At 35.5% G+C, this 27,821-nt stretch overlaps 4 protein-coding genes across 11 annotated transcripts in view; 3 read left to right on the plus strand and 1 right to left on the minus strand.

Annotated features, from left to right (window-relative positions):
- The first annotated feature begins 2,401 nt into the window (after positions 1–2,401).
- On the plus strand, positions 2,402–8,070 carry LOC124220614 (guanine nucleotide-binding protein subunit alpha homolog). Of its 6 annotated transcripts, none has more exons than XM_046629783.2 (5): positions 2,402–2,560; positions 3,733–4,260; positions 4,490–4,540; positions 4,726–4,943; positions 5,207–8,070. In XM_046629783.2, exons 2-5 carry the CDS (start codon positions 3,778–3,780, stop codon positions 5,562–5,564), a joined length of 1,110 nt encoding a protein of 369 aa, XP_046485739.1. In that variant the 5' UTR covers positions 2,402–2,560; positions 3,733–3,777; the 3' UTR covers positions 5,565–8,070. The 6 variants fall into 6 exon arrangements, with proteins under 6 accessions (XP_046485739.1, XP_046485735.1, XP_046485737.1 ...); XM_046629779.2 differs by lacking the exon at positions 2,402–2,560 and adding an exon at positions 2,846–3,120 and having other exon boundaries at positions 5,207–8,069; XM_046629781.2 differs by lacking the exon at positions 2,402–2,560 and adding an exon at positions 2,851–2,954.
- A 6,328-nt stretch (positions 8,071–14,398) lies between these two features.
- LOC124220610 (protein MTO1 homolog, mitochondrial) lies at positions 14,399–22,070 on the plus strand. 3 transcript variants are annotated; one of them, XM_069136806.1, is made up of 11 exons: positions 14,399–14,530; positions 15,498–15,722; positions 16,051–16,350; positions 16,433–16,609; positions 17,369–17,776; positions 17,981–18,153; positions 18,241–18,693; positions 19,574–19,677; positions 19,790–19,850; positions 20,573–20,670; positions 21,025–22,070. In XM_069136806.1, exons 2-11 carry the CDS (start codon positions 15,512–15,514, stop codon positions 21,038–21,040), a joined length of 2,001 nt encoding a protein of 666 aa, XP_068992907.1. In that variant the 5' UTR covers positions 14,399–14,530; positions 15,498–15,511; the 3' UTR covers positions 21,041–22,070. The 3 variants fall into 3 exon arrangements, with proteins under 3 accessions (XP_068992907.1, XP_046485724.1, XP_046485725.1); XM_046629768.2 differs by lacking the exon at positions 14,399–14,530 and having other exon boundaries at positions 15,510–15,722; positions 20,968–22,070; XM_046629769.2 differs by lacking the exon at positions 14,399–14,530 and having other exon boundaries at positions 15,581–15,722; positions 16,046–16,350.
- Positions 14,528–15,316, plus strand: LOC124220616 (MKRN2 opposite strand protein). Its single transcript, XM_046629784.2, has one exon. It carries the CDS (start codon positions 14,712–14,714, stop codon positions 15,309–15,311), a length of 600 nt encoding a protein of 199 aa, XP_046485740.1. The 5' UTR covers positions 14,528–14,711; the 3' UTR covers positions 15,312–15,316.
- The window catches only part of mthl1 (methuselah-like 1), a 119,340-nt gene continuing 112,737 nt past the window's right edge, over positions 21,219–27,821 (minus strand). The window contains exon 6 of the mRNA XM_046629778.2: positions 21,219–27,521. Coding sequence (XP_046485734.1) covers positions 27,188–27,521 — 334 coding nt within the window. The 3' untranslated portion in view covers positions 21,219–27,187. The remainder of the gene's footprint in view (positions 27,522–27,821) is intronic.

The following is a 27,821-nucleotide window of genomic DNA, read 5'->3' on the forward strand; positions in this document are numbered from 1 at the left end:
GTTTGATATCTAGGAATTTTACGGCCCACAATGTTGGATGAGCACTGCATGGAGACTAGAGTCAGGTCCACGAAACTCCGAGATTTAATAGTGCACGGTTTTATCACCAGCGCCGCTCCGGACGTTCTGATCCTAGAAATATAGTAATACAGTGATCAAAATTACAATAATTATAATAAACGTAAATATGTGCGGCATCATCGGTCCAGAGTGACGACAGCGCCCCTGTAGCGGAACCCTCATTTCTCATGATTTCGTGGACGCATCTTCAATACAGAGATTGGGCTCCTGTACTCTAGTCTCCATGGAGCACTGTTTGCACCACCGGCCGCGCGCTCAGAGCCCAAGTAGAAAATAAAAAGGAATGCGGCGGGCTGCTGGCAATGCAAATAGTGCTCATCAAACACCGTGGCCGTTGACCACGGTGTAAAAATAAGAGGTGGTCCTACTTCTCTATACTCCCTGTGTTGAGCTCTGTGATTATTATGTCTTAGTACGGCGGATATCCGCCAGGGACTTTATGCGTCGGTGAGGATGAGGTAAACAATAATGGTGGCGATCTACTAGACGGTATTCACGAAAGTTTGAAGCAGGGAGACTAGACTGGGTGCTTTCCATTTGCTGACTCAAATCGACTTGTGCCGCTATTTCTGGTGTAACCGGCCAATCTGGGCAAAGAAATACACCAGAAATAGCGACACAAGTCGACTTGAGTCAGTAAATGGAAAGCACCCAGTAAAGGAGTGGACACGGCATAGGAGAATAACGTGGCCATGACCTCGCTAACGCAGTCTATGATGTTTACGTACCTGCATGCAGCTCTCTCACTCGCACTCTCAGTGAGAAGGAAGAGGACACGGCTATACTGCAGACAGCGCATGCGCGAGCATGTAGCTATTCCGTTCTGCGGACTTGGTCTTTTTCATGCAGTATAATGAGCCAACTTTTGAACTCAGCCTTGGCTGAGTTCGGTCACCTTAGTATTACTTCGTGGTTTTCTGACACAGCACGAGACTAAATGATTTTATTCGTACATTCCGTTAGATTTGACCAATGAAATCTCTTTGTGTCGAATTATGTCCACGGACGTAGGTTGTGTTAGAAAGTTGGTGTAAAAGGAAAGCGGCCGAGGTTATGGACGGTCGTTTTTTAAACACACTTGAACACATTTTTGGTGGCTAGATTATGAATGACAAAACCAACTTTAAAATGAGAGCCTTCCGTTTCAGTTGATATTTTTGATTTGGCTGAAACTTGGCTAACTTTTTGAATTCTGTGAAAAAGGATGTTCGATTTTTTCTTAAATTGAATGTTTCTGAACGTACCTTTTGGAATTTCAATGATAAAATAATGAAAGCCTGTTTACTCAAGTTTTTTAATTTGAAAATTGAATTTATTTAATTTACACTTGAATGGATTGATTTTTTTAAAAATATTTTCAAAAATACTACCTCTTATGGAACATATTTTAAGCCTGGTCTTCACGTAGGGAGATGATTCCTTTTATTTCTTTTGATTTCAAGCATTGATGAAACCTATTCTTTTTATTTCAAATTTTAAGTATTACTTTTGAATGTCTTAAACAATGTCTCATTGAACACGCAGTAGTAAAAAATTGCAAATCGAATTAATCCAAAATTGTGAAAACGTCAAATAAGTATTTTGAACGAGCTTTTTATTTATTATCCTTTTTCCTTTTGTGTCATCGTTCGAATATGCTTCATAAATGACTTTCACTTGAGCTTGGAATTACTCTCAATGTAAAAGATCCATCTTTGTTCGAATTCACACAATGAAATTTTTGAGTTCCTGTTATTGTTTCAGCCTTTGAATAGTAAATATTAAGATTATTGGCAACTTTATCATAATCTTTAATTGTTGAGAACTTCACTTTATGATACTTCTGATTGCCTTGGTTTGCAGTTTTTTACTAATAATATATTTAATAAGACATTGTTTAATGCATTGAAAGTAATATTGGAAGTTTAAATGAAAAATGGAACTCATCAATTTTAAAAATTAAAAAACGAAGTATCGTTTTCTCATGATGCCACCAGGCCTCAAATTTTGTGGAGTAATCAGTAATATTTTCGAAAATTAAAGACAAACAATTCATTGACACAATCAACTTTAAAAATGATTGTAATCTTAAAGTAAAGAAACTTCAGTAAGAATGCTTTTGATGATTTTCTGCGTCGCATCTTCATAAAAGTACGTTCAGCAACACACAATATGAAAAAAAAGTTCAAATTGATGTATTTTTCAAAAAATTGAAAAAATCCAGGAACTTTTTTTCACTAAATACAACAAGGTACGTTTGAGCCAAATCAAACATTTCAACCTTATTAGTAGGTTGACTTGGCATACAATGCCTCATAAAGGCGTCCAGTCGGCTGGGTGGATCCAGGGTAATTCTATTGTTCTGCACTTATCGACGCATTTTATGGGATTCCAATGTTAAATCGGCTCAGTCGGCACACCAAGAATACAGCGATCCCCTCCATCCCCCGCCATGCAGTTCCGCTTACCGTGCCTTTACCTGGGGAGCAAAGTCCATAAGGTTAGCAATATTTACACATCTTTAGTTGTGCTTTTTGTAACACCGTGCTGTAGAGCAATCTTATGGCTAACCATGATCGTTGTATGGCAATAAAGCATCATGATAACTGTCTGCTAGCTGTCCTAAACACCATAATCGAAAAAATCCTATAAGGAGCGTCGGCAAGTTTATCCTGTGAGTTTATCCATGGATCCGTGGATTTATTTGTTGCTGTTACAGTTCTATAAGAACAGTTACTCAATGACTCTACCCACTAGCGCTAAGGTACCGCGGCGTTGATGTATGAAGGTATTATAAAAGCTGTGACAGGTCCTACAGACTGCGTCCGATTGTGGACTAGTGCCATAGGTATTTTTGATGTAATGTAGTGCTTGTGCCAGGCAGCGATGCTATGGTAGGGCGACATTTTCCTATTCCAAAAGTAATTCATTTATCATTAAATAAAGTTGACAAAAATTATATAGTCATGACGCTTCGTTAAGCCGTATTATGTTCACGAAGCGATCCTGTAAATGCAGAGCTGCTAGACACCGGATGATAATGGAGTGTGACGTGTGACGGTATTTTATTCTCAATGAAATCTAATCATTCTTTAACTATTTAAACTGACAATTATTTATATAATTGCAAAACAACGAACTCATATGAGTTTCAATGTACCATAACTGACAAACTTCACCAGCCGATCTGCCATTTGAAAAATTGAAACTGCATTCTTTTGTTTCTGTCTAGTTAAACATACCTTCTATATTCGACCTACATGAATCGTATCCCAAGATTTGGTCAACTTTCGCACAATAATTAGTTATTATTAATCCCATCCTACTGGTAACAACATTTTTTTGGACTGTATACGGCTTTCTTCTCTTCCTTTTACCTAATCTATTGCCTTTGTCAGTAAGAGTAGATCGTAGTTTTGGTAACATGTGTAAAACTATTACTACAATAACTCTTCACCTGATGTGTGAAGTAAAAATTGAGGAAATGGATAAAGATGATAAGAATTCATGTACACATTCATGCCTTACGGAAGCTAAAAAGTAACTTATTTTAAACTGTTTCAAGTTTGATAAACCATTGTTTCTTTACTTAATATTGAAGAGAGAAAGTACCGATCTTCTGATCACTAAATTGATTTCTTTTATTTACATACTTGTGATCTTTCCAAATAGGTCGCAGATGCGTTGAGGAGTGTATGAAAATTGATTGACCCCAAAATGGCAGCGATGTTAACATGGCTATGTACCTGTTGCTTGCGATTCAAGTTCAGCCAGGAGGAAATAGAGCAGCGATTCAAGAGTCAGGAAATAGATCAAGAGTTGGAAAAAGAACGTCAGGAGAAAAGACGTGAAGTAAAATTACTGCTACTTGGGGCTGGGGAAAGTGGAAAATCTACGTTTCTTAAGCAAATGAGAATAATTCATGGAGTTAAGTTCGAGCCGGAACTTGTCAAGGAATATCAGCATGTTATCTATCAGAATATCATCAAAGGAATGAAAGTGCTCGTTGATGCTCGTGACAAGCTTAACATTCCTTGGGAAAATCCTAAGAATTATGATATTGGTTATCAGTTGCTTAAGTTTGAAAATACTACAATCTTAGACACTAGATTATTTCTACACTACGTTCCATCCCTGCAAAGTCTCTGGAATGATGCTTCAATTAAGCAAGCCTTCGATCGAAGACGAGAATTCCAGCTGGTAAAACTTTGTTCTACAATTAAAGATGATTTTCTTTATATGCTAAATTTTAACCGCAAGTGTAAAGTTATGCCCATTGTAAACAAACAATCATCTTCTGTTATCATATACTTCTACAGAAATTACAAATTTCAAATTGAATTTGATTACTGTATGAAGCATCACTGAAATATGCGCACTGTATAGTAGTAATATTATTAATGTATCAATTCTTCTTAAATGCTTCCAGAGTGACTCTGTGCAATATTTTCTTGACGACTTGGAAAGGATTGCTCGTGTGGTAAGCATGCATCATAATAAATTTAATTAAGGTACTCTCAAGTTTCAAGGTGAAATATTATTCGTAGACCAGATTTCTCGTTCGGTATTTATAAAGAAATCTTGTGGCGATTGGGTTTCGTAAACTGAAATATTGATATGTTTTCCGCATTTTTATTTTATTTACCTGCTTATTTTTATTTACAGGATTATATACCGACACAACAAGATATTCTGCACTGTCGAAAAGCTACAAAGGGTATTTCTGAGTGTGTTATAACAATAAAGAATAAAGCGTTCCTGTTCGTTGATGTCGGTGGACAGCGATCACAGCGACAAAAATGGTTCCAGTGTTTCGATTGTGTCACATCAATCCTATTCCTTGTATCTTCCTCTGAGTTTGACCAAGTATTACTGGAAGATAGGTAAGTTTTCAACAGAAAGAGTCAATCATGATCATAACTATCTGTTTTACACGTTAAGCCAGGATTGATACAGAAGTTCGACGATTCTGAATTAGAACTTTACAGAGATTTCAAAAATGCGACAGTCATTAGAATTCAGTGCAGTCTTACAGGATTACAAATATTAATTATTGGTTGTTTGACTCGGTGTGTAAAAGATTTTCTTAAATTTAGTTACACAAATAGAAATAAACTGATGGAACGTATAAAACAATTCTTTCCAGGCGAACAAACAGATTGGAAGAATCAAAGAATATTTTTGATACGATTGTGAACAATATCCTATTTGAAAAAATATCAATAATTTTGTTTTTGAACAAAACGGATTTACTTGCAAAAAAAGTGCGATCAACCGACACGGACGTGCGTTGGTACTTCCCGGAATTTATTGGAGATTCACATTCCATGAAGGATGTACAGAAATTCATCTTGAATATGTTCATATCGGTCAGGAGAGAACATAAAGCATCGTTATTCCATCATTTCACCACAGCTGTAGACACTGAAAATATAAAAGTTGTTTTTAACGCTGTCAAAGACACAATACTGATTCGAAACTTGCAGTCGCTTATGCTACAGTAAGCTTCTTTGGAGTTTTGGAATCTCACTGTGATTAGTTCGAACCAGATCTGAAACCTTTGAGGACTGGTGGCTATCAAAATAGGTAAACAAAATGTGGAAAAGATAAGGCACTATATGAAATTTTGGAGTTTATTAGTTGAGCATTGTAACGAATTGGTAAAATTTTCATAAACTCTACACTAATATTAATCAAATTAATTGACTACAACATAGATACTATTTAGTTGTGATATTTCCGTTCTCCGGGAAACAGTTGATTTTGCAATTTCACGTTCTATTTCAGAAATCAACAAAACTTTGTAACACTCTTTACAATTTTGTATTTTTATAAAATTTTTCGAAATTCTCAACTTTGAAGTGGCACTTTGATTTGTATTTTACATTTACATTATGTCGAAATATGATAGTAGCTTCTTACGCATGCGTTAAGTTTGGCTTTGTTGAGTTATTTTTACAACACTCTTTGTTAAATAACGAATATGTTTTATGGGATAGTACACACCAGGCCTTTCTGCAATATTTTCAAAATCTGTGCTGCAAAATAACAAGTTTTAAAGGTCCCAGACGCTACTTTTGTCAACTATTATATTTATCTTCTACTATCATAGGAAAAACAAGAACAATTGCGTATACATGTCGCATCATCTATCGCTATCATCTCCTAGTGCTAAACGAGAAACTGCCTGATACAGCTGATACTGATATAATAACCAAAATGAAAAATTTATATAAACATATACACGTATTATAAGATATTCTTCCATCCCATTTTGATACACATATTGATCAATGGTCTTTGTAAAAAGTCTAAGCTACATACAACATAGCGTGTATATAGTAATATTTATCGTTATCAAATAATTTCAGTCGCAACGCATTCACATAAGTATATTTATATAGGAAATATTAAATTACAAACAATTGTAACTTAGAGTTTTGTATATTGTACAGATGTTTAAAAGAATTCCCTTTAGGTCACTGTTATTATTATTAATATTATTATTATTATTATTGATATTATTATTATTATTACTACTACTATGGTATACGTAAAAAAAAGTGCTGATCAAATAGCTGATTTTCGTGAAGAAGTAGGTAATTTATTTTTAGGTAAGATTAGAGATTTCAATGACTAAGAAGCAAGCTAAGGAACAATGAAACCAAATATTAGGTCCATGCCATAAAAACCAAATGAAACTAACCAGTTTGTGTTCAAATTGCTATGATCGTAATTTGTTGTTGATAATCCCGATTATACTAATTAATTTATTCATTTGCATTCAACCTTTTTTCGTTTCGTTTTCCAAAACTTCACTTTTAAATTTTGCCATAATATAGTATTTCGAATATAATCAAGAATTGATTTTTCTTCAGAATCCCATCATCAAACTGTGCGAATTTTACAGTGCAAACCAGTGCTTCTATTTTTTTAATCAATGTTTTATTTATTCTTTTACTATTTCTGTTGTGTTTTTTCATCACTGTCACAGGGTGTTTGAAAATACCAGCCTTCTATTGGACATTATTCGAACATTTGTATGCCATATTTTTTACTTGCAAATTTATTCAACGATCCAGTTGCTAAATGAATTTGTTACATTGAAAGCTTTTTTGCAAATCAGGTATAAAAGCTCAATACTAATAAGCTTTCGAGAAAAATTCTTTACAGATTACCGAAATTCCATTATAATTCGAAAATCTTGACTGTACAAGAAGAAAAAAAAATTTCCTCATTATTGTCGATTATCTCTATTGGCTGGTATCCGAAAGGTAGTCATTTTCCACATGATTTCTAATAGTAACTCATATGATTCAACTTGAAATTGTTATTAATCGACACAACTGATCAACAATAAAGTTTATCATCATTTTCGTGACGTGTATCATGATCGCATGGGTATTACTTTGTGTGGTAATGTGTGATCAAAAATTATTAGGTTCTACATTCCTATGGAGCCGATGTGGCCCGGTTTCAACGAAGTTGAGTGTTGTATTTCTTAATGTTTTGACTATTGTATATAAAGTTTTACATGACAAGCGTGATATTGTACATGACTTATGTGACTGGCATTATCGACTATTTTCGCGCGTTGCACACGACATGGTAACGGATAAAGAAATTTGTATTAAAATATTTTGAAACACTACATACGTATATACGTACAATATATATATATAATTATTTAATATTCAGCAAACTTGTGCTAGGCTAATCAACCTATTTATATACATTATTTATATATATATTCTATATATATATATATATACACACACACACACACAAACATATGTATAACTTATACGTATACAATGATATGTGTATAGTTAGAAGTGTACCATGTAAACAAAGTACGCATTTAGAAACTTTTATACGAGTATAGAATAAGGATATCTAACAAACCTTACGTCTACACAAATCAGGATCATAAGAATTGTATATTGTTGTATTGTATATAAGTAAATAAACTGTTGTATAATATAAGCTATATTTGCAACAAAGAAGTATAAATGTTTTGCGAAACGTGTTGGTATATTGTTTAATCGTAAAATTTTCCACTCTCTATAAATCAAAGGAAAATATTAATTTATGCAACATAGAAAATCACCCGAATCGATTTAGTTGGATGAAATTTAGTTTTAGTTGCTTCAATCGTTATTTTGTGAAAATGAATTTACGGTAGTTAACATAATAAGTTCTGTCTGGTCAGATGAACCAAACGAGTTACTTGAACTATGCGGTCGATTTGATTTAAAATTTGGTACGTCCGAACAATAATTCGTTCGTGTCAACTCAATGATCCGGATAAAGAATGCGAGCAATCGCTTTAACTAAATATTTTTTTGTCGTCAAAGAATTCATTATTCCGCCAAATCAAATTTGATCCCCTTGAATTGACCCCTGCATGTGATTTAGTAAATAAATTGATTTCGATAAACCAAGTGATTTTTATTAGTTCCGTTGAAATTTATACAGTGTTTAATACGTATGGTTGAATAAACTAATGTGCCTTTTGTCGGGAAATTTTGACGGATGAAAGAAACAAATCAAGTTGCTTGGACCAAACAAATCTATATCTTGTAGGTACCACTTGTTTCGTTGATCCAAGTCAGCGAATATAATTCGACTAACTGCAAATACTTTTGATTATTCAAATGTATGTATCAGTCGAAACAGCAACAAAATTGTTTACACACAAATAGTTCAATGAATTTATCGACATTAATCTACAATCACGAATAGGCTAATAAATTTACCTACTTTTGAACATTTTGTTGGTCAAAAAAACCCACAAAACTCCAACGCGTAAAACAGCCGGAAAAACAACGGTAATGAAATAGGAAGGTTTCAGTGTGTTGGACCAATGACATGAACGAAAGATTCACGTCGAATAAATATTTTGTTGATTGCGAGCATTTCATTCGTTAATTGAAGTATTTCATTGGCTGTTTCACTGCTTTGAAATTGTTAAAATACTGTTGAAATTTTTACACTTCTGTACAAAATCTCTTCTCGTCACCTGGCAATAGTTTCGTATCACCGAGACAAATATATCTCGTCATCTAACTGATTGTGAGCAACAGTCAAACCGAAGTCTGTTCTATAGTTTGGCAGTTCGAATCTCGAGCAAAATCAAGCGGCGGCGTCGTATCGGAAACTAAAATACGTTTCATCCGACTTGCGAATAATTGTAGTTAATTGCGTTACTGAAGATTCTACCAATTGCCTTAATTAGCCTAAAAATTTCAATTTTATTTTTGATCAGAACTGTTCCATGATTGAACCGCTACACTGAACTGAATGTTTATAGTTGCTTGTACCTAGCTGTGATTTTTCCAACTAATCTAAATGTGCAATTCCGTTAACTAAGATTTTTTTACACCAGATGAGTATGATCTTGTATTGATCAAACATTCGTTGAATCAAAAAGTACGATATTGTGATTAACAAAATGATTTTCATTTTAACTATATAGTACAGATTGTTCGAATTGATATTTCGTTGACTGTACATCCTCGTATTTGTGTTAAATTATAAATTAGTCAACAGAAGTATTTTTACGTTAGTTCGTGTAGCTTATAAATTGTTCTGACAGTCAAATATTTGTTTTGCCGCCCGTGTACTCCTCATTTATTACTTAATCGAAACAGTTTTTTTTTTTTTGTTTTCATTCAACGACTTTTTCTTCTCAGTGTATTGATTGACTGATGCAGAAAATACGCGATTCAACCTCGATCCATATACTTTTTGACAAAACAAACCACAATCGAATGAAAGCTTCGTTGTCGAGATAAAAGTGCTAAACACGGCGTAGGTTCTAAAATACACCCACCTGTTCATCTGTCTTCTCGTATAGTATATTCTCGTATACTTTACAAATATCTCTTATTATAGGCATTATAGCCGCTGGTATAGGTACAAAAATGAACCAAAGTATAGTTTACATGACACACAATATTGTTCCGGTACACCTTGATTGCAATACCAGTAGCTCATCAAAAAATATATCTACCAAAAATATTAAAAACAATCCTTATTGCCAAATACAACGTAACTTTTTCGCGAAAATAGCTTATGTGTAAACGAAAAATAAATAATTTAGGACGGAAGAAAACATTTAGAGTATAGAAGTAGTTCGCGGGCAGTTTTAGAAAATGTATAAACTACAAGATGAATAAATGCATCTTTAAAAGACGCTTCAAATCACTTATTGATCAGCCATCATGTCATTTTTGACGTATTTTGTAAAAATATTTTCATAATCATATACATGCATTAAGAATCACATCAAACACCTTAAATTATTTCACTGACAAGTAATTGTGAAAACTTTAACGTTGGAACTTGCACGCCAGGGAATGCAAGTAATTTTGCAACAATCAAATGTAAAGAAAACTGTCACCTCTAAAAACAAAACTCAATTGACGTTAGTGATACCCCCTATTTTTTGTGGCTTCTGAGCCCCGGTACAAATTCTTTTGATATATCTCGAACAAATTCGTCAGTATTTTGCCATAATTAAGGAAAAAGAACTTTTCCTGGGCACGACGGATGCCTTCTAAAAATGTGACATATTTTTTTTTCTAATAACTTTGCACTCTTTAATTTTACCTACATTGAATACATCTTTCATTATCTATCAATATATATATATGACAAAAATAATTATCTTCCGGAGCAAATGGCCTTTATCTAAAATATAATTTTTTAAAAATCTTTAGAAAAATGTTATTCATCTTAAATGAATGTTGCATACATTCAACACATATTAAACAAACCTCTAATAATATCTCAGTATAAAAAAAATAAAAGTTCTCTTTCGTCAATATTTTGGGGGGTCCGTCGTGCCCCGGTCTCCCCTATACTAATATTTACGTATACGTACAGATAAAACGTAACATCCACGCTAGAATTTCAATGCTTTGTTTACCATATTACGGGGTGGATAATTGAGATCACGACGAGCGGCTATATCGATGATCGCATCACACTCAGCCGTGATGTTATTACCGCTTATTTTGGATTCGTAACCCGTTGACTACGGTCACGTAGAAAGGATCAGAGGAAATGAGAGGAACTTGTATCGAGGAGTTGAATGTTTAAGTATAGTATGTAATTGATTTATTGTCACAGGTACGGAGAGTACAGTGAGAAGATTTGGGGAAGGGAAAAGGGAACAGAGATGAGTTTGGATGTTGGCCGAATGGAATATGACTTAAGAGTTAGCACATGAGAAGAAGCATGCAAGGGACTGGCTAGTTACAGTTTACTAGTAGAAGGAGCATTCTGCTGATGCGGTATGGAAACCGAGGCAGCGAGGTGATGATAAGAAGTGGATCAGGATATAAGGTAGCTGTAACAGTGTGGAAAAAGAATCTAAGGTCTGGAGGATGTAACAACCGTACCAAAGTATTTGTTAATTGAGAAAACCTCATATAATTCCTCATTCAATTTTTATAATTAAAAAATGAAGAATATGTTATGGGATAGAGGGGGGCTGGTTCGACGATTTTCAAACCACCTCTATGCTCACCTAAGATGTTATTTTGGTGAATTCGGGTGCGGTCTCGTCGCAGTCCGCGATCCGGGAATGATGGAATGAGTGATAACGAGGTGGAGAAGTTATACATTTGGTTGCTTGAATGCTTTGTTAGAACTGGGATTAGGCGTAATTGTGTAACTAGGCGAAGTGAGGCAGGAATCTCTCTATCTCTCTATCTAATAAGAAAGTTTCAAACAAATGAACGTAGAAAAAGATTATAATAACAATAGTAAAAAAAGATTATAATAACAATAGTATACGCATGAAGTTGGCGGTGGGGTGAGATACCGAAAACAAAACAAAAAGCATCTAGCAAACCCTTTGACAGCTGTCATCGGCTGTTTATGACAGTCTTTGACAAATATCTTTATAGGTATCTGTTTCTGACGCGCAAAAAATGAACATGCAAACGAAAATTATAACGATGATTCCCGACAGGAATTGTCTTTTTCGCGCGTTGGCGTATTGTGTATACGGCACTCAAGATCGACACGCAGAGGTGAGACTGAGGATCGTTTCAAATATAGTGGATAATTGGTCTACATTTGCGGGTTTTATTACAGGTAATGAGTCAAACGGTGCTGTGATTAGGTGACCTGGTGATTACAAATCACATATGAATAAAAATGCAATATATGCAGCTGCGGAAATTTTTAAGATATGTTAAATCGAGTATCGCGAAGAATAAATTCATCCACACCGGATCGGATCACAAAATGGAACACAATTCTCGCTACTCTTCACCGGTGACGGAGAGAGTGGACACTTTGATGTCTTGCAGAACCAAAATAAAATTCAGATAGTGAGTAATAAGTATGAAAAGTAACAATCAAATAATAGTAAATCTAAATATATCACCAAACAGTCAAAAGGACAGCCAGGATTTACGATGACAATGGAGAAAGGAGGAGTTTCAAGCAGCAGACAAGGCGATGAAGATGGTGGATGGTCGGAAGTATCACAAAAGAAAGAGGAAAATAAAATTTTAAGTGCGAAGAACCAAATAAGGCAGAGAATAATAATAAACAAATATTCCTATAACCAGGCAAGAGGACGACCATGATAGATGTTGACCACAAGAAAAAGAGGTGTTTTACGGAGTGAACAGCAACATAAATACAGAGAAAAAAAAATATAAAGAAGGTGATTTTGGAGAATAACGGGCAGAGCGGTAGCAAAAATAATTCAGCAAGTCAAGGAGATAGACAGATATCAATAGAGAAGGAACACCAATTTTCAACCAACGAATGGAAGCTTAGATTGATGAAAAAAAGAAAAGTAAGCATAGAAGGAATTGAAGTGGACAGCAAGTGCAGGACCTGTCATTAAATCAACATGAAGGAATTCGCCTGTCTACTAGACAATGCGTGAGGAAATAGTGAGGCGCGAAGCGCCGAACAACGAGGCGCGCAGCGCCGAGTGCCCGAGGCGCGTAGCGCCGAGATGGGGTTGGCGCGCGAAGCGCGCAGGGGTGAAGCCCCTAGTAGGTGAAATAAATATTTAGAATGCAACGTGACGTTGGTTACTTGAATTGAGGTGCTGTACGTTGACGATTGTTTAGACTATAGTCAATTAAATAATAGAATTGAATTTAGTAGACTGGTCGTAGGTGCTGAAGTTAACGGGAGAAAACCCTTTACAATGTTCAAAAAATCGATTTGTTTTCGCACATTTCGAAAGTATAATATATTGAGAGTATACTAGAAAGTCGAACAATCCGAATATGAAATACTAACGAAGTTGTAGGACCTGCACCTGCATTCTTGTCTAAAAATCGTTGAAATCTCAGCCTACATTTCTGTTGGGGTATTTAATGAAGGCTACAGTGCCATTTTGAAAATGATAAATGCATTAGATATAAATTGTTAGATTAATTATTCCAAAGTCTTTGCTGAAAACACCGATGAGGCGCGGATAGCGAGGCAGAACCGAAGGAGTCTTTTTGATAAAAAAGTAGCTCGCACAGCTCGAAAACAACAACTCGAAGATAATCAGCTCTCTGAGGAAGCTGAAGGTTTATCATATGCGCCTGGAATCGCTGATTGATCGGTAAGGCACTAAAACTAATAGTATTATCGTATTGAAACTTTAAACGCGGTTGTGTCAATCTAATGATACGTGTCAATCTAACAAGTCATTATCCCCGCGGTATTTTAAAGTTACATTCGACGGTCATGGGTTATGTCATGTTTATTGAGATTGAGTTTGTTTCGTGCTCGGCCGACTGTAGCGCTGTAGATTTCTCAGTGTTGCCAACATAACTCTCTAGTGTAAAAATTAGCTGTCACAGATTCATTGTCCCCAAGTGTACATACTGCTTAGGCATATAAGGACTATAAGGTACAGTATATGCTCTAACAATAAGTCATACTGGTGTTACATAGGCCGTGTTCGTAAATTGACTGCCAGTACTAAAAATTCCCTAGGACAGAGACAGAGCTGTCCATGAACTCGGCAGCGCAAAAGAGATAAAAGATTGCTGACAGTACTGTCAGTCAATTTTTGAACACGGCCATACTAGTCTCGCTAATCGTAAGGCCTGAACCAGCCCCCTGACACTCACCACTGCTCGTCTACTAAAAAATTGTACGCGTCTTGTCCCCATTTTTTAGTTCCTCTACGTGGCGCTAGTAGACTTCTGACACGCTCGCTGCCCTCGCTGAACGCGCGCAAGCTCGTCAGGTAACTACTAGCGCCATTAGTGGTGGAAATTGGCGGCAGAATCGAGGGACGTTTTGCGAACCACTTTTAGAAGCGTGTGTCAGGGGGCTGGCCTGAACCAGAGAACGAAGAACGGTCAAGTGCACGTAGATCTAACTTATGAATTAATATTAAAAAATCTGATGAAAACGTGCGCAAGGACAACGAAATGAATTATTGATAGTTCAGAATATCTGCGTAAAAAATGCGTGGCTTATTACAAGTGTAAGGAGTGTGTTGCGATAATATCCGAGGGTTATAACCTCAAAGCGACCACAATATCACCAAACTTAACCTTATGTACCCTAATTAACTTTGCACGATCAAACCTATTGAAAGTTGTATTATCATTGCTTTTTAAAATCGCATAAAATAGTTGTAGATGACTTACTTTTAAATTGTACCGATGAATCACGACCCTTGTGTTATCTGTTTCAAACATTGTTCTTCAACTGCTATATTTTGTAAACAAGTACCAGCAATCTGTCCCGTATGTAATGCTACTATATTTGAATACTTATTGGAACCGTTCCGTCTACCGAATCCCTTTGCCAACGCCAGGGAATATCCAGTGACGGTTGTACTAAGACCATCACTAGGCGATTTCTTGAACGATTACACGATCACTGATGATTTGCATATTGGTGTGGTAGATTCTAAAGGGAATATATTCGAGTATGATAAACCTGGAGTGATAAAGAACGACTTTTCTAACTGGCTAAGCTGTTTGGCGTTTGACATTGTACCTGATTCCTGGACGGATCATTGGGACACAACAATACAAAAAATATCAACTGACGAAAAATGGTCTTGCCAAGATTATAACCAAGATTCTTTCAACTGCTTCAATTTTGTTCTTGAATTTTTAACTCAATTGAAGTATAGTGGTGCGTTATTTGCTAGTAAGGAAGAATTTTGTGAACGCTTTGTTATTCCTAAAATTCAGGATGCTCTGAAGTTTGTCACCCTTTACAGACAGCTCAAATATGTTGATCATTTTTGCTGAAATACTATAGATTTGCTTGTGTGAGTTATCTCTAATATAAATCCTCGACCTTTGTTAGAACTAATATATAACTCAGTGATCACTTCCAGGTAATTAAAAAAAAGATTTCTCTCCTGTTTGTAGTGCTATCATAGCTTGATTCACATACTGTCTTTAATTTTGATCAAAAATTAAATTTATGCTAAGAGAAATTGTGAACAATGGCTATCTCTCAACTAAGAAACTGTGTATTCAAACTTAAACATATACAACTCTATCAGCGGTGTATTGGAACAGTAGTTAGTGATAGTAACTATGAAAAGTTTGACGTCATCGTCGTTGGAGGTGGGCATGCTGGGACAGAGGCATGTGCTGCGGCAGCTAGAATGGGGGCCAAGACTTTGCTCGTTACTCACAAGAAGAGCACTGTCGGTATGTTGGCATAAAAGTCAAGAACCCGTTACCAAACTACAAGAATCCCAAAAATAATCTAATTCAAATTTAGACAACATAACATATTTGATAAATCTCAGTTCAACAAATTGATATAATTTAACACAAAATCATTAATTTTAAATTTTACCATGACTTTGAAAGTGTTAACTTTTGAAATACAAGTTATATTTTGCTTTATGATGGTATACTTAATTTCAGCCAGTCTTAAAGTTGTGAAGTTACGATTTTTTTTAAAATCAACATTATTACAAATAGCGTTACAAACTTCAACCTCATGATTCTAATTAGTGTTTTCTTAGTACAGGCGAAATGTCTTGTAATCCATCATTTGGCGGAATTGGAAAGGGTCATCTGATGCGAGAAATTGATGCGTTAGATGGAGTTTGCTGTCGAATTTGTGATAAATCAGGAATACATTACAAAATACTGAATCGAAGGAAAGGACCAGCAGTGTGGGGTCTTAGGGCCCAAATAGATAGAGTATTATACAAAAAGCATCTGCAGGCTGAATTATTTTCTGCAAAAAATTTACACATATCTGAATCTCCAGTTGAAGATCTCATACTACAAGGAGATTCACCTAAGTGCTGTGGCGTTATACTCAGTAAGTGTGGTTCTTTTGAATATACCTCCAGTGGAACTACCATTTGAATCATCATGTTGAATGATCAATTTTATTTTCACAGAAGATGGAACCAAGGTGTTTGGAAAGTCTGTTGTCATCACAACGGGAACTTTTTTAAAGGGCCAGATTAACATTGGTTTGGAAAAGAGACCTGCTGGGCGATTAGACGATGAGCCTAGCATTGGCTTGGCTAATACACTTGAAGACCTTGGATTTAGAATGGGAAGGTTAAAAACTGGTATGTAAGCTAATGTTCAAACTCATTTTCCTTATACCTAGCAAGTACTAAAAACGACTTGACACAAATTTTGAGCTGCTATGTATCACCAATGTTGTCCTTTGCCAGTCATATTAAAGAGATCATAAATCTGTTAAATATTATTTCCCGATTCAAGGATTTGTAACTTATTGAATTCACTGCTGTATATTATAGTGTGTAAGGTTCTATATGTCTGCATACTTCTTAGACCTAGGCTTACGAGTCATTCAAAACATTGAGTAGATCATAAATCATCTGAAAAATCCTGCTTTGTTCAAGCACTAAAACTGCAAAAATGTAAACAATTACAGTCCGACCTCTGAATAGTACCCCTCTCTCAATAGTTCCGCTTCTCCAGTTTTCTTTGCAAACTGTTCCTCCTACTACTCAGCGAACTAGCCGTGAGCTCGAATTTCGTATACCTACTTCTCAATAGTTTCGTCAGTCAAAACTTTTTTTCATTGGTATTTCGAAGCATTAGAGCGATTAGAATTATTGAGAGATAAGGGTAAAGCCTCACTGACCAGTGCAGTGGTACATAGTGGGGGAACACCGATTCATGGAAAAACTTCCCTTTTCATCCCTGCTTGAGACTATTGAGAGGTCAGAGTGTACCACCTGATAAATCTCAAAACGTGAATGTATAAAGCGTCAGATATATTTAGCCAATGTATTATTTAGATATCTTCATTCTCATTTTCTCAAAAAATGCAAGTACAGGTTTATCTTGTTACTCAGGTACCCCTCCAAGAATCGTGAAGTCTACTATCGACTTTACACAATGCCAATACCACCCTCCAGATAATCGGCCGGAGCCATTTTCATTCATGAATGAAACTGTGTGGATAAAGCCGGAAGATCAGCTGCCTTGTTATCTGACATTTACCGGGGAAGCAGTGGCTAAAATAGTTAGAGATAATCTACATTGCAATAGACACGTCACTGAAGAAGTAACAGGTCCTAGATATTGTCCAAGCATTGAGAGCAAAATTCTTAAATTTGCATCTATGAAGCACCAAATTTGGCTTGAGCCGGAGGGACTTGACTCACCGTTGATGTATCCAAGCGGTCTATCTTGTACTTTACCGGCAGACAAGCAAGTCGACCTTGTCAGATGTATGATTGGTCTAGAAAATGCTGAAGTAGGTAAGATTTATTTCATGAATAAGTTTCATGATATATCAAGGAAGTTACACAAATATATATTTAGATATCCCTATAAAATTAATATGAAGTGATTAAAACGCAGAAAATTGCCTGAAATAAACTGTCATAATTATGTAAATGATACATCAAGAACCAAGGTGTATAATTTGTCATTCTTAATTGAACATAAATACTTTCCTACAGCACAACCAGGATACGGTGTTGAGTATGATTACATAGATCCAAGAGAGTTGACTTATAAGTTGGAGACTAAAAGAGTTGAAGGACTCTATCTAGCTGGTCAAATAAACGGAACTACTGGTTACGAAGAGGCTGCAGCTCAGGGAATAGTTGCTGGAGTAAACGCAGCTGCCAAGGTAGCAGAAGAAAAAGGATTATTTGATAAACAATTAATATCTTGTATTTAATGATTACTAATTTGTTGATCTCGACAACATTCACAGGTACTGAACAAACCACCGCTTATAATCAGCCGAACTGAGGGCTACATTGGGGTTCTAATAGACGATCTTACCACTCAAGGAACATCAGAACCTTATAGGATGTTCACCAGCAGAGCGGAATTCCGTTTGAGTTTACGACCAGACAATGCAGATCAGAGGCTAACTGAGAAAGGTTATATCTCAGGATGTGTATCAAGGGAAAGGTTAACGAGGATGCAAAATATTCGAAGGAAGCTAAGAGAAGCTGAAGATCTGCTGAAGTCTGTTCAACTGTCAATTGAACAGTGGCAAAAGAAATTGGGAATTGAAATGAGCAAAACTTTTTCATGCAGAACGGCATTTAATATGTTGAGCATAACGAACTATGGCCTTACCCTTGATGATTTACGGAAATGTTTGCCCGATCAATTAGCTGGACTGGATAACGATCCAATACTACATAATAGACTAAAGGTATAACTGTCAGAGATTTATGTTTGGATTTTAAGGTAGTTTAACAGTCCAGATGGAATCAGAAGGGCTTTACATCCAAAATATGGATCCGATTGAATTTTCTTCACATATTCGTATTCATTTGGACCAGCGGAACAGCGCTCGTTTCAAAAAATGGTGAAAATCAGTGAACAATTATTCTATCTCGACACATTAATTACTTACAAAAACTGAAGTTGCATCCATGCATCTTGTGTCTCACTCAGCCCATCGGTGGCTTTGGTTTATGTACGCAAACAGAGAGTTGAAATACAACAGTCGTTCACCGATTTTTACTATTTTTGGAGCTGCGCACTCTTCTGCTACACTACGTGAATACATGTGTAGAGGGAAAATTCGATTGACCCATATTTTAGTGTGATGCTGACCGTTTTAAATCTCGACCAGACTGATACGCCGCGTTAGCAACAAAAATGCGTCTGAATAAGGAATTTATCAATTTTGAAACTACAACTAATGTAGAATATAGTACAAAAAATATTTAACTAGTTTTGCGATGTCCAGTTTGGTATCAACAATTGTAAAAAAATTCGTATATGTGTCAGCATACTCATCACTTACCAAAGTCATAAATTCACCAAAATTTGATGCATCACGTAGTTTTTATTTGATCGTTGAAAATAAATTTTTCACTCTTGTAAATTTGTTAATACAGTTCAAGTTTACTTACTAAACCACTAGTAATTTTATTTTCAGTTATATTTTTCATTGACGGACGTCATTAGACATGATTAGACATATTAGCCTGAAAATCCGTAAAAATTATAAATATTACAAAGTCCTGTAAGACTTACATGTATACGATTGCAACCATTATGCAAAATCTTATAATTGGTTTTAGATCCAAGCAATATATGCGATGGCAGTGGAAGATCAAATGCGTGACGTTAACGAAGTAAGGAAGCATGAGGAAATGCTTATTCCCCCAGCGATTGACTATTCAGTGTTAGTACATAGCATAGATATTGTGTTCATATCATAATTTCCGAAGTCTTGAAAAATGTAATGATTAATTTTATCCGTTGTTTTTGATCTATCTTTTATTTTATTCATACAGGTCTGCCTTGAGTTTCTCGTATGAAGAGAGGGAGAAGCTGATGATAGCTCAACCTCAAACTGTGAGCTTTCTTGATTCTTACACGAAACCTTAATTCTGTTGCACCTACATGTAGTACAGTCAAATTTATATTCTCAACTATGACGATTTTACCTATAAAGCATATTGACCTTTTGAGCAATCGATACGAAAAATTCAATTGACTGTAAAAACCCAAGTATCGGTAAATCTAAGCAGCCATTTTATTCTCAATCGTTAATCTTCAATTGATTTTTTGATGAAGAGTTCATAAGTACCTTATTTCGTGGATATGCGGCACATGTCACTTCTTGTCATAGTAGCTTGGCGCGCTTTTTAAAAAAGATAAAAACTTCCAAAAATAAACTTTTTTTGTTCCATATTCTTTTTACATTGTCTACTAAAAAATTAATTATAAAATAACAATTGATGTTAATCCATTTGCATTGTGAGCCTAGAACAAATACTAACTTTGCTTCCCTGCTATTTATGATCTATTACCAATCATTTTAAAGACAACTTGATATCTAGAAACGCCAAACGGCGTTTTGAAAATAAAATAGCTGCTTAGATTTAATCGATACTTGGATTTTCGCTATGGCTTGATTTTTCTTTATTGCTTGTACCAAGAGTGGGCTCTGTACACTGGTTAGTACAGAGATTAGTGGCTCTGTAGGTGACATTTACCGAGCTCGCACCATATTCGCCTAATGTAACTACTCTTAGACTTACCCATAAATTAATTCGTCGAAATTCCCGTTTCAGATAGCCGCAGCCAGTAGAATACCTGGAGTTACACCATCGGCAATACTGCGACTGTTGCATTACGTGAAACAGAAACCTGACATTGGGTCGATGCAGAGGTAACAACATGCATTGATAGAATGAAAATAAAGCGAAACTATTTCTATTCCTTTCGTTTAAAAAAATCTTAATAATTGGTCACAGACGAATTTATCAAATTCTTGGTTAACAAATTATTGTTTTGCTAAAAACAAAGTTCTGTTCAAATACATTAATTCTGTCTGTAAATTGATCTTCCTGGCATTTTACAATTACGAAATCTATTTCTATTTTGAAACATGACCATAAAATGTGACATTAAAAAAGACACGTGATGCAGTCGTATAAGCACAATTTCCTCCTCATTGATTGATTAGATGATCGTCTTGCGCCCCCTGCACATGAAAATTTTTATTGCTTCATTCTCCTGACAGCGCTGCAGCGCTTTGACAAACTGCAAGGTAACTGGAAAGGAGGGTTACGTTAACTTCGTTTTATCAACAAATACAATCACATACACTGTGTACTAGTTTAGTAGGTGTATTGTATTTAACAACAAGCTATATGCGTAATAAGATATTGTAGATTGTGAGATATTATTGGAGAAGGATATAAAATTCTGAAGAAAAACTTTTAATCGCCATTTATTCAATTAAACGTATATACCGTAACATGTAAATACTGTTTATAATACATCATAGGAATGGTGTGAACAAATCGATATATTATTCGTGGTTCATGAACCGATTACGCCAAGTGGTACACGCGTTATATACCACTGTACTTTCCACAAGATTGTGATCAGATTACAGGGTGCGTTTGCTGGAATTCGACAATTATTTATACTCGACTGTTTCAATTATCCTGATGTGCTACAGATTTCAGGTATGGACTTACGTGTGTGTATATTATTATCCTACGTAACGGTTTACAAATTTTTCTTTTGATTTATAAATATGTTTCGTTTACATGTTAGTACTATTCTTTGTCCATAGTTGTGTATTAATTTTATTATCTATAACCACTGGTTAATGGTGTATATATACTGTATGTTAGGGATAGTGTGTATTATTATTACTACATTTTTTTCATATAAAAGCAATTTTTAAACAATTTCAATCATGTGACATAAAATTTACTCGACAATAATGTTTACATTTATAATACGCTTAAAAATAATAGCGCAGTGTACTTTGACCAGACGTAAGTATGACAAATTAATTTTCTGAGAATTGATACCTCTTTACTCGAAAACTTATCATACTATGTATATGTATGTATAATGTTCGCAACATTTATTAACACCTAGTGCTGCCTTCTTTATTTTCATGTTCGTTTCCATATGTGATTAAATGACCAAAGAAAATTCATACGTGGTATGCTTCAGGGTTTACAAGATTACTGTAACACATGCTATCTTAATTTTTCCCTCCTTTGGCTAATTATTCTCATTTGCACTTGAAACTATGTAGTGTTGTAACGTTGTGAAAAATTTATTTCAGAAGCTTATCCTATACATACATCTTATCATCAATGTTGTTTCAAATATCGACCGGAATTAATTACTGGCAAGCCAACGTACATTTAATAGATAGAATGACTAATCCTAAGTGAACTGTATTGTGTACATAGGCAGAAAAGAATTTGGAAAAAAAATTATAAAAAAGGAAAAAAGTATACCGGAGACTATGAAAATAAATTATGTAATAAAAATAAGATGAACAGTAAATTTAATGCTCATATTTTAGTAAATAAGATCGTTTGTTTACACTTTTTCTTTCACAACTATCAGCAGTTGTTGTTCACATTCGATTTCACGCAACGATCATATTTTATTAAGATCCAATTTAGCGGCATAAAATACCTATGCAACGTATGTGTCAGTATCGACCAACGGTAACAGCGAAAGCAAGAATTACATCATTTTGGTCGGTACTGACTTATGGCTGTAAGCCGGTCGGTAATACACAATTTTCTCTTGTTTAATTAAGCTACAAATCGACATTTTCGGAGCTTGTAACACCAGATAGGGGATATTTTTTTATCACTATGCCGTTTTAATTAAACTCTTTGATACCGTCGTATTGTCAGACTTTAACTAGAATTTTGAGAGATGATCCTAAAACATCGGTTTCTCGAGAATCCACCTTACAATTACAAGATTTTGTAGTTTGTAATTACTTAGACACATTCTGTCGGATGATAAGTATCTCCATGTAAGTAATGCAATGACATTCCTACACATCATAAGATTTTCTTGGAAGATTGTGAAAAGTTCAAGTCATTTGTGCGATATCGAAAATTTGTACGCACTTTTATAAGTGATGATTCAATCATCGAACTCAACTGAATAATTTTACATCAGAAAATGTCTAACTTTCAAAGATACTGATGCAATCGAAAAGACTAGCGAATCGCCGTATAAAATAGAAAAATTGTGCCATCGAAAAATTTCTGTAAAACAGCACTGTAAAGTTCCGAAAAAATGTCCAGTTGAGTGGATAAACTGATAAATAGTAGTATTATGCCTACGTAACGTATAGTTATAGATAAACTGACAGGTTGCAAAAATTTTTGATAAACTCCTGGCAAGTTCTGGTAAATAAGTTTGTTCGTTGGTTCACTTTATAAAAATGTAAGCCGATGTATTATAGCTAGCCTCTTCGACAAGATGTATTTACAATGTTAAACCTAATATTAATCTGCCAGGAGAATCACATAACTATTCAATATACCTACGTACTAATTTATAATTGTTAATACATGTAAATATATATTTACGATTAGAAAAGTGTTGCACTGCAATGCGACATGGTAAATATATAATATGCATAGAAATAATGTTATTTACAAGAACGGTGCAATGATCTACTACAACAAGATTACTGAAATGATACAATATTGTTACACACACGGACACACACATACACACACACACTGTCTGTTGAAATTTTTTAACTACAAATATTCAGATTAAAAAAAAAAAAAAAAAAAAAACTTAGCAAACTGACAGTGGGAAAGGTAAAGAAAATAAAATATCAGAATTTACCGTCTTCAGCAAAGCATATTTGGCCAAATGTGACTTAGAGTAATTTGCATATAAAAATTTCAGCAAGAACGAACCTGAACACACGGCATAACATCGAATACAATCAATTTAGAATTAGTAATTTCACGTGTACCCCCGCAAGTGTTTACATTCGTATCTAACATGAATATAATTGCAGGTAATTCCCAAGGTACACATAGAGCCATAGCATACACGATCAACGCGACCGAAAGCACCCGCTCTGCCTAAACGAGAACAAACCGGGGATCCGGGCGATAATTTTGGCCAATAATTGGTGAGGAGGTTTGTTATAGCGAGAGGGCGTATGGATTCTGTTACGGGACGATCATTATACCGGGACAATCTCTTGAAACTCGAAAATCAACTGCGCGTGCGCCAAATAATTCAATCGCATTGGTCGGCGAAATCTTTCCGCAGCGATAGTTTTGTCTCCGATGCAGGCGGGCCAACGTACGCAAAATGTGTACGTTCGAATATTCAATGTGCATAAGCATTAAATTCCGACCGTTCTTTGAAGAATCAACTTTCCGACCCAATAACAAATGCTTCCGCAAACCTTTCCAAATCACTACCTCTATTATTTAAGATTCTAGCCTCGAAAAATCGTATCAACGCCGGCAGAAACAATTTGACAGCTGAAAACTCGCAATGGCCAGCCTGCATGAACAGCCGATAAAACTTGCGCATGCGCAGTTGATTTTCAAGTATCAAGACATTGTCCCGGTATAAATTATTGTTCGAAGTACTTCGCAGTCGCAGGTGCATCAGCTCGCGTTGCAGCTACCGTACATCATCATTCGATGTGTAATAAGAAACTACAGCATGATGATATACTAACGGCATAACATTCTACGCCATGATGCCATCTGCTCAGTCTTAAGGTGCACACCTGAAGAAACAATGATGATTTCACTAAATTTTATGCACATACTGTTATTACTAAATGACGTAAAGTAGCCTTTGCGAGAGTTGATTTTCTAGTGTCGAGGGGGTGTATTAAGTATCATGGTTCAAGTTGTAAAAATTGATAGTATTTTTATGAATTATACAGAACTGTAAGAAGAAAGGAAAGAGCGCTTCTTAACGGCAAGTTATTACAAGTAACTGCAGATAGCTCTTCATTTGATGAAACTATGAAAACTGCTAATTTCAAAAAAATTGTTGAAAATTAATGCGCCGTGTAAGCATCTGAAATGCAAAAAATCTGCTTAGCGGATGAGCTTCAAAACCATATGGAGTAAATAAATTGCGAAAATTTCTATTTCTTAATTCTTAGGTCAGCATTCGTGATCAGTTCTTCTATATTCCTGATGATATTATTTCAAAAAGATTTTCACTAATCATTTCACCCTTAAAATTAACTTGAAATCGCCTTCGACACAAAACACTGACTACTAATACCGGAAATCTATGGGATTTTGACTTATGTCAAAAAATTTTATCACACATTAAACACAAACTACTAAGATGAGTTAAACTGCAGGACTATTAAAATACTTCAGTCATATTCGATGCGGAAACATCGGTGCTCTCTTTGTGAAATAATTTGAGGTTCCTTTTTTGGCAAATCTCAGTTCCTTCAAATTACCATTTTATATTATGAAATTAACGAGCACTCATCGCACTCTGATCGGTACAGTTTTTTATTTCGGAAGCGCAAGCTTCCAAAACTGAATACATGAAGTAAAAGTCCTAGAAACAGTTAAATGGGACACCTATTTTTTACGCATGAATACATTTCATTTATCATAATTGTTAACAAATGAGTAAATACCATGATATATAATTTATGAGCGTTATAAACTTACTTCCATAAAGAAGAAGAAGCTAATATCTACATGTAACCTTACATCAGAGGTGTACTATATACATAGTAATAAATACACGGTTAAAACTGTCAAACGTTTACTCGGATAAAAGTATTGGCAGTCAAACGCGTCATCTTGAGAGGTTATCGCCATAAGGCGATGTCTTACTCCTTTTCGCAAACACATGTACATGAGCATACAAGCGAATTTCGTTGCTTGAATTCTCAAAAAAGATGAGGTATTTTTCAATTTGTTGGTGGATTAATTGTCCGCAACAAGATAAAATTCGACATTCCGTTGAAATTCAGAAAAAAATGTTTGTAAAATATTTTCTAGCTGGTGCGAAATCAAAATGGCTACTGTTGAGAAACTTGTAACTTTACTTTGGCTGTAAATTGAGAATTCATCCAACGAAATTTATGTGCATATGCGTACATGTTAAAGTGCAGTCGCGCAAAGGAACGAATCTCCTATCATGGTTTTTCCGTTATTCTTTGAACTCTCATTTCATTCGTTCATCAAATTTTCGCAACGTCAACGCAGTTGCAATAACGCATTGTACGTTTACGTCAGTTGCGGTGACAGTTTTTTTAATTTTTCAAACTTGGACTTTGAATTTTTCATATCTGTTAAACGTCAAAATTCTAACTGGACGCAATATCTTAGACGCATTGGCTTCAGGCGTGAAATTTTTTGAATACAATTCGTTTCGGTAAACACTGACGTGTTATATAAAGGCATTTCAAAAGGCATTGATTTCCTCGTTCATATTGTCAGTATCTAATAATATTCACGTATGATTACGCTTGGTCTTATTACCGCCATTTCCTCCTTGAATGCGCGAAGAGTTTGACTTTATTCTCAAATTTGGAATTCGCACATGTTTCGAAACGGGGATAAAATTTTGTGCAATAACGTAATCTATACAAATAGTATTATACTTTCTTATTCGGTTCGTGAAAACTTTTGACTTCCCCGATGCTTGCGTCATTTGGTATGAACCGCATTCTCGATGTATGGAAGAACGAAGTCGTATTTCAATTCTCTTTCCCATGTTGCAGTGCTAAATTAACCTAGGAGGTTAATTTTTTTTCTATTCATCGTTAAAATCAAACTGATTGGAAAATCCTTGACTACTCATTAACGAACGTTAGTTAAAAATGGGCCGGTACACGTAAAAGAAACAAGAATGTCAATATAATAATATTAGACCGCCGCGATGCCAATTATTTCGCAATCTCGATTAGCTGACGTCCGCTGCAAACGCGTACCAACATTTCGATTGCACAACGAAGATCAGTTGGTCATCAAGAATTGTGCTAGGATATTCTTTGAGAGTAAAAACGCATTGAATACGTAATATTACGTGTCGGACAATGAATTTGCAAATATTAATCCAAAATTACGATCCAGGATTGTTCACAGATTTACCTCGATGGTGTGTGATACTTTTAACATAATAGAGGTCGAAGTACTCTTTTCATCGTCTGTTTAGCATATGTTAATTGAGATTATAAATAACCATGCGGTAATTTTCTCTTCCTTAAGACTTGTCAAGACAGATACAGTTCATTCCCCTTTCGTCGTTCCAATTCCTCTGTTTTTCCACTAAAAAATGGTCGTCATCGATGACATACTCTGGTACCCATTCCACTGTTTGGTGGTAAAAGGAACTTTTCAAATTTCATCGTAGTATGTCTACCTCGTCCGTTTCTTTCTTTAGCAGATAGTTTCTAACGGCACAGATTTCGTGCTCTGATTCTGTGTGACGCTGTCACCCATGCTCGGCATTCCGTTGCTCGTTGTGCTCACCGCGTTTCCTTGTCTTCCGGCATTCGTACGCGGATTTCTGTTGCACAGTCTTTTCAAAGCGGTCCAAACTTGAGGCTGACAGCCAACAACAGCGAATATGAAGACTCCCTGGAGCGCGTTGACCATGTCTGGGAAGTACCATAGATACTGGGGTCCTCCGGCGATCCACGAAATAAGGTCTACAACCCAAGTCACTCCCATCACGACGACCAGCTTCATGCAAACGCGTCCTAGTGCGGCTCTGAAAAATTGAAGAAAAAATTCTCGTTAACATCGGCGACAGTAGGATCTCTAAGACGCTTGTTCATCAACGAACGACCATTTAAGTCAAGGATTAAAGCTTCGTTACATTTAAAATACTGTTAGCCAGGTCTTTAGACTATCGATTATATCACGAGTCAGGCTCTGGTATTCCCTGATGACACAATGGCCGTTGGTTCCGTGCAAAGAATCGGTTGCATCAAATCGCATCTAATTCTAGTACTATCAGAAATTGCTGTGGCGATTTGAAGCTTGGAATTCTGATTTTACGAATCATGTA

The sequence above is a fragment of the Neodiprion pinetum genome, chromosome 5, assembly GCF_021155775.2.
Source record: "Neodiprion pinetum isolate iyNeoPine1 chromosome 5, iyNeoPine1.2, whole genome shotgun sequence".
Taxonomy (NCBI): domain Eukaryota; kingdom Metazoa; phylum Arthropoda; class Insecta; order Hymenoptera; family Diprionidae; genus Neodiprion; species Neodiprion pinetum.

Excerpts from the sequence above, each read along its gene's own strand:
- LOC124220614 (XM_046629783.2), top strand. The coding sequence starts at position 3,778 with ATGGCAGCGATGTTAACATGGCTATGTACCTGTTGCTTGCGATTCAAG. Across the intron at positions 4,541-4,725 it reads TGGAAAGGATTGCTCGTGTG|GATTATATACCGACACAACA; the intron begins GTAAGCATGCAT and ends TTTTATTTACAG. Across the intron at positions 4,944-5,206 it reads CAAGTATTACTGGAAGATAG|GCGAACAAACAGATTGGAAG; the intron begins GTAAGTTTTCAA and ends AATTCTTTCCAG.
- LOC124220616 (XM_046629784.2), top strand. The coding sequence starts at position 14,712 with ATGAATCACGACCCTTGTGTTATCTGTTTCAAACATTGTTCTTCAACT.
- LOC124220610 (XM_069136806.1), top strand. The coding sequence starts at position 15,512 with ATGGCTATCTCTCAACTAAGAAACTGTGTATTCAAACTTAAACATATA. Across the intron at positions 15,723-16,050 it reads TCACAAGAAGAGCACTGTCG|GCGAAATGTCTTGTAATCCA; the intron begins GTATGTTGGCAT and ends TTCTTAGTACAG. Across the intron at positions 17,777-17,980 it reads TCTAGAAAATGCTGAAGTAG|CACAACCAGGATACGGTGTT; the intron begins GTAAGATTTATT and ends ACTTTCCTACAG.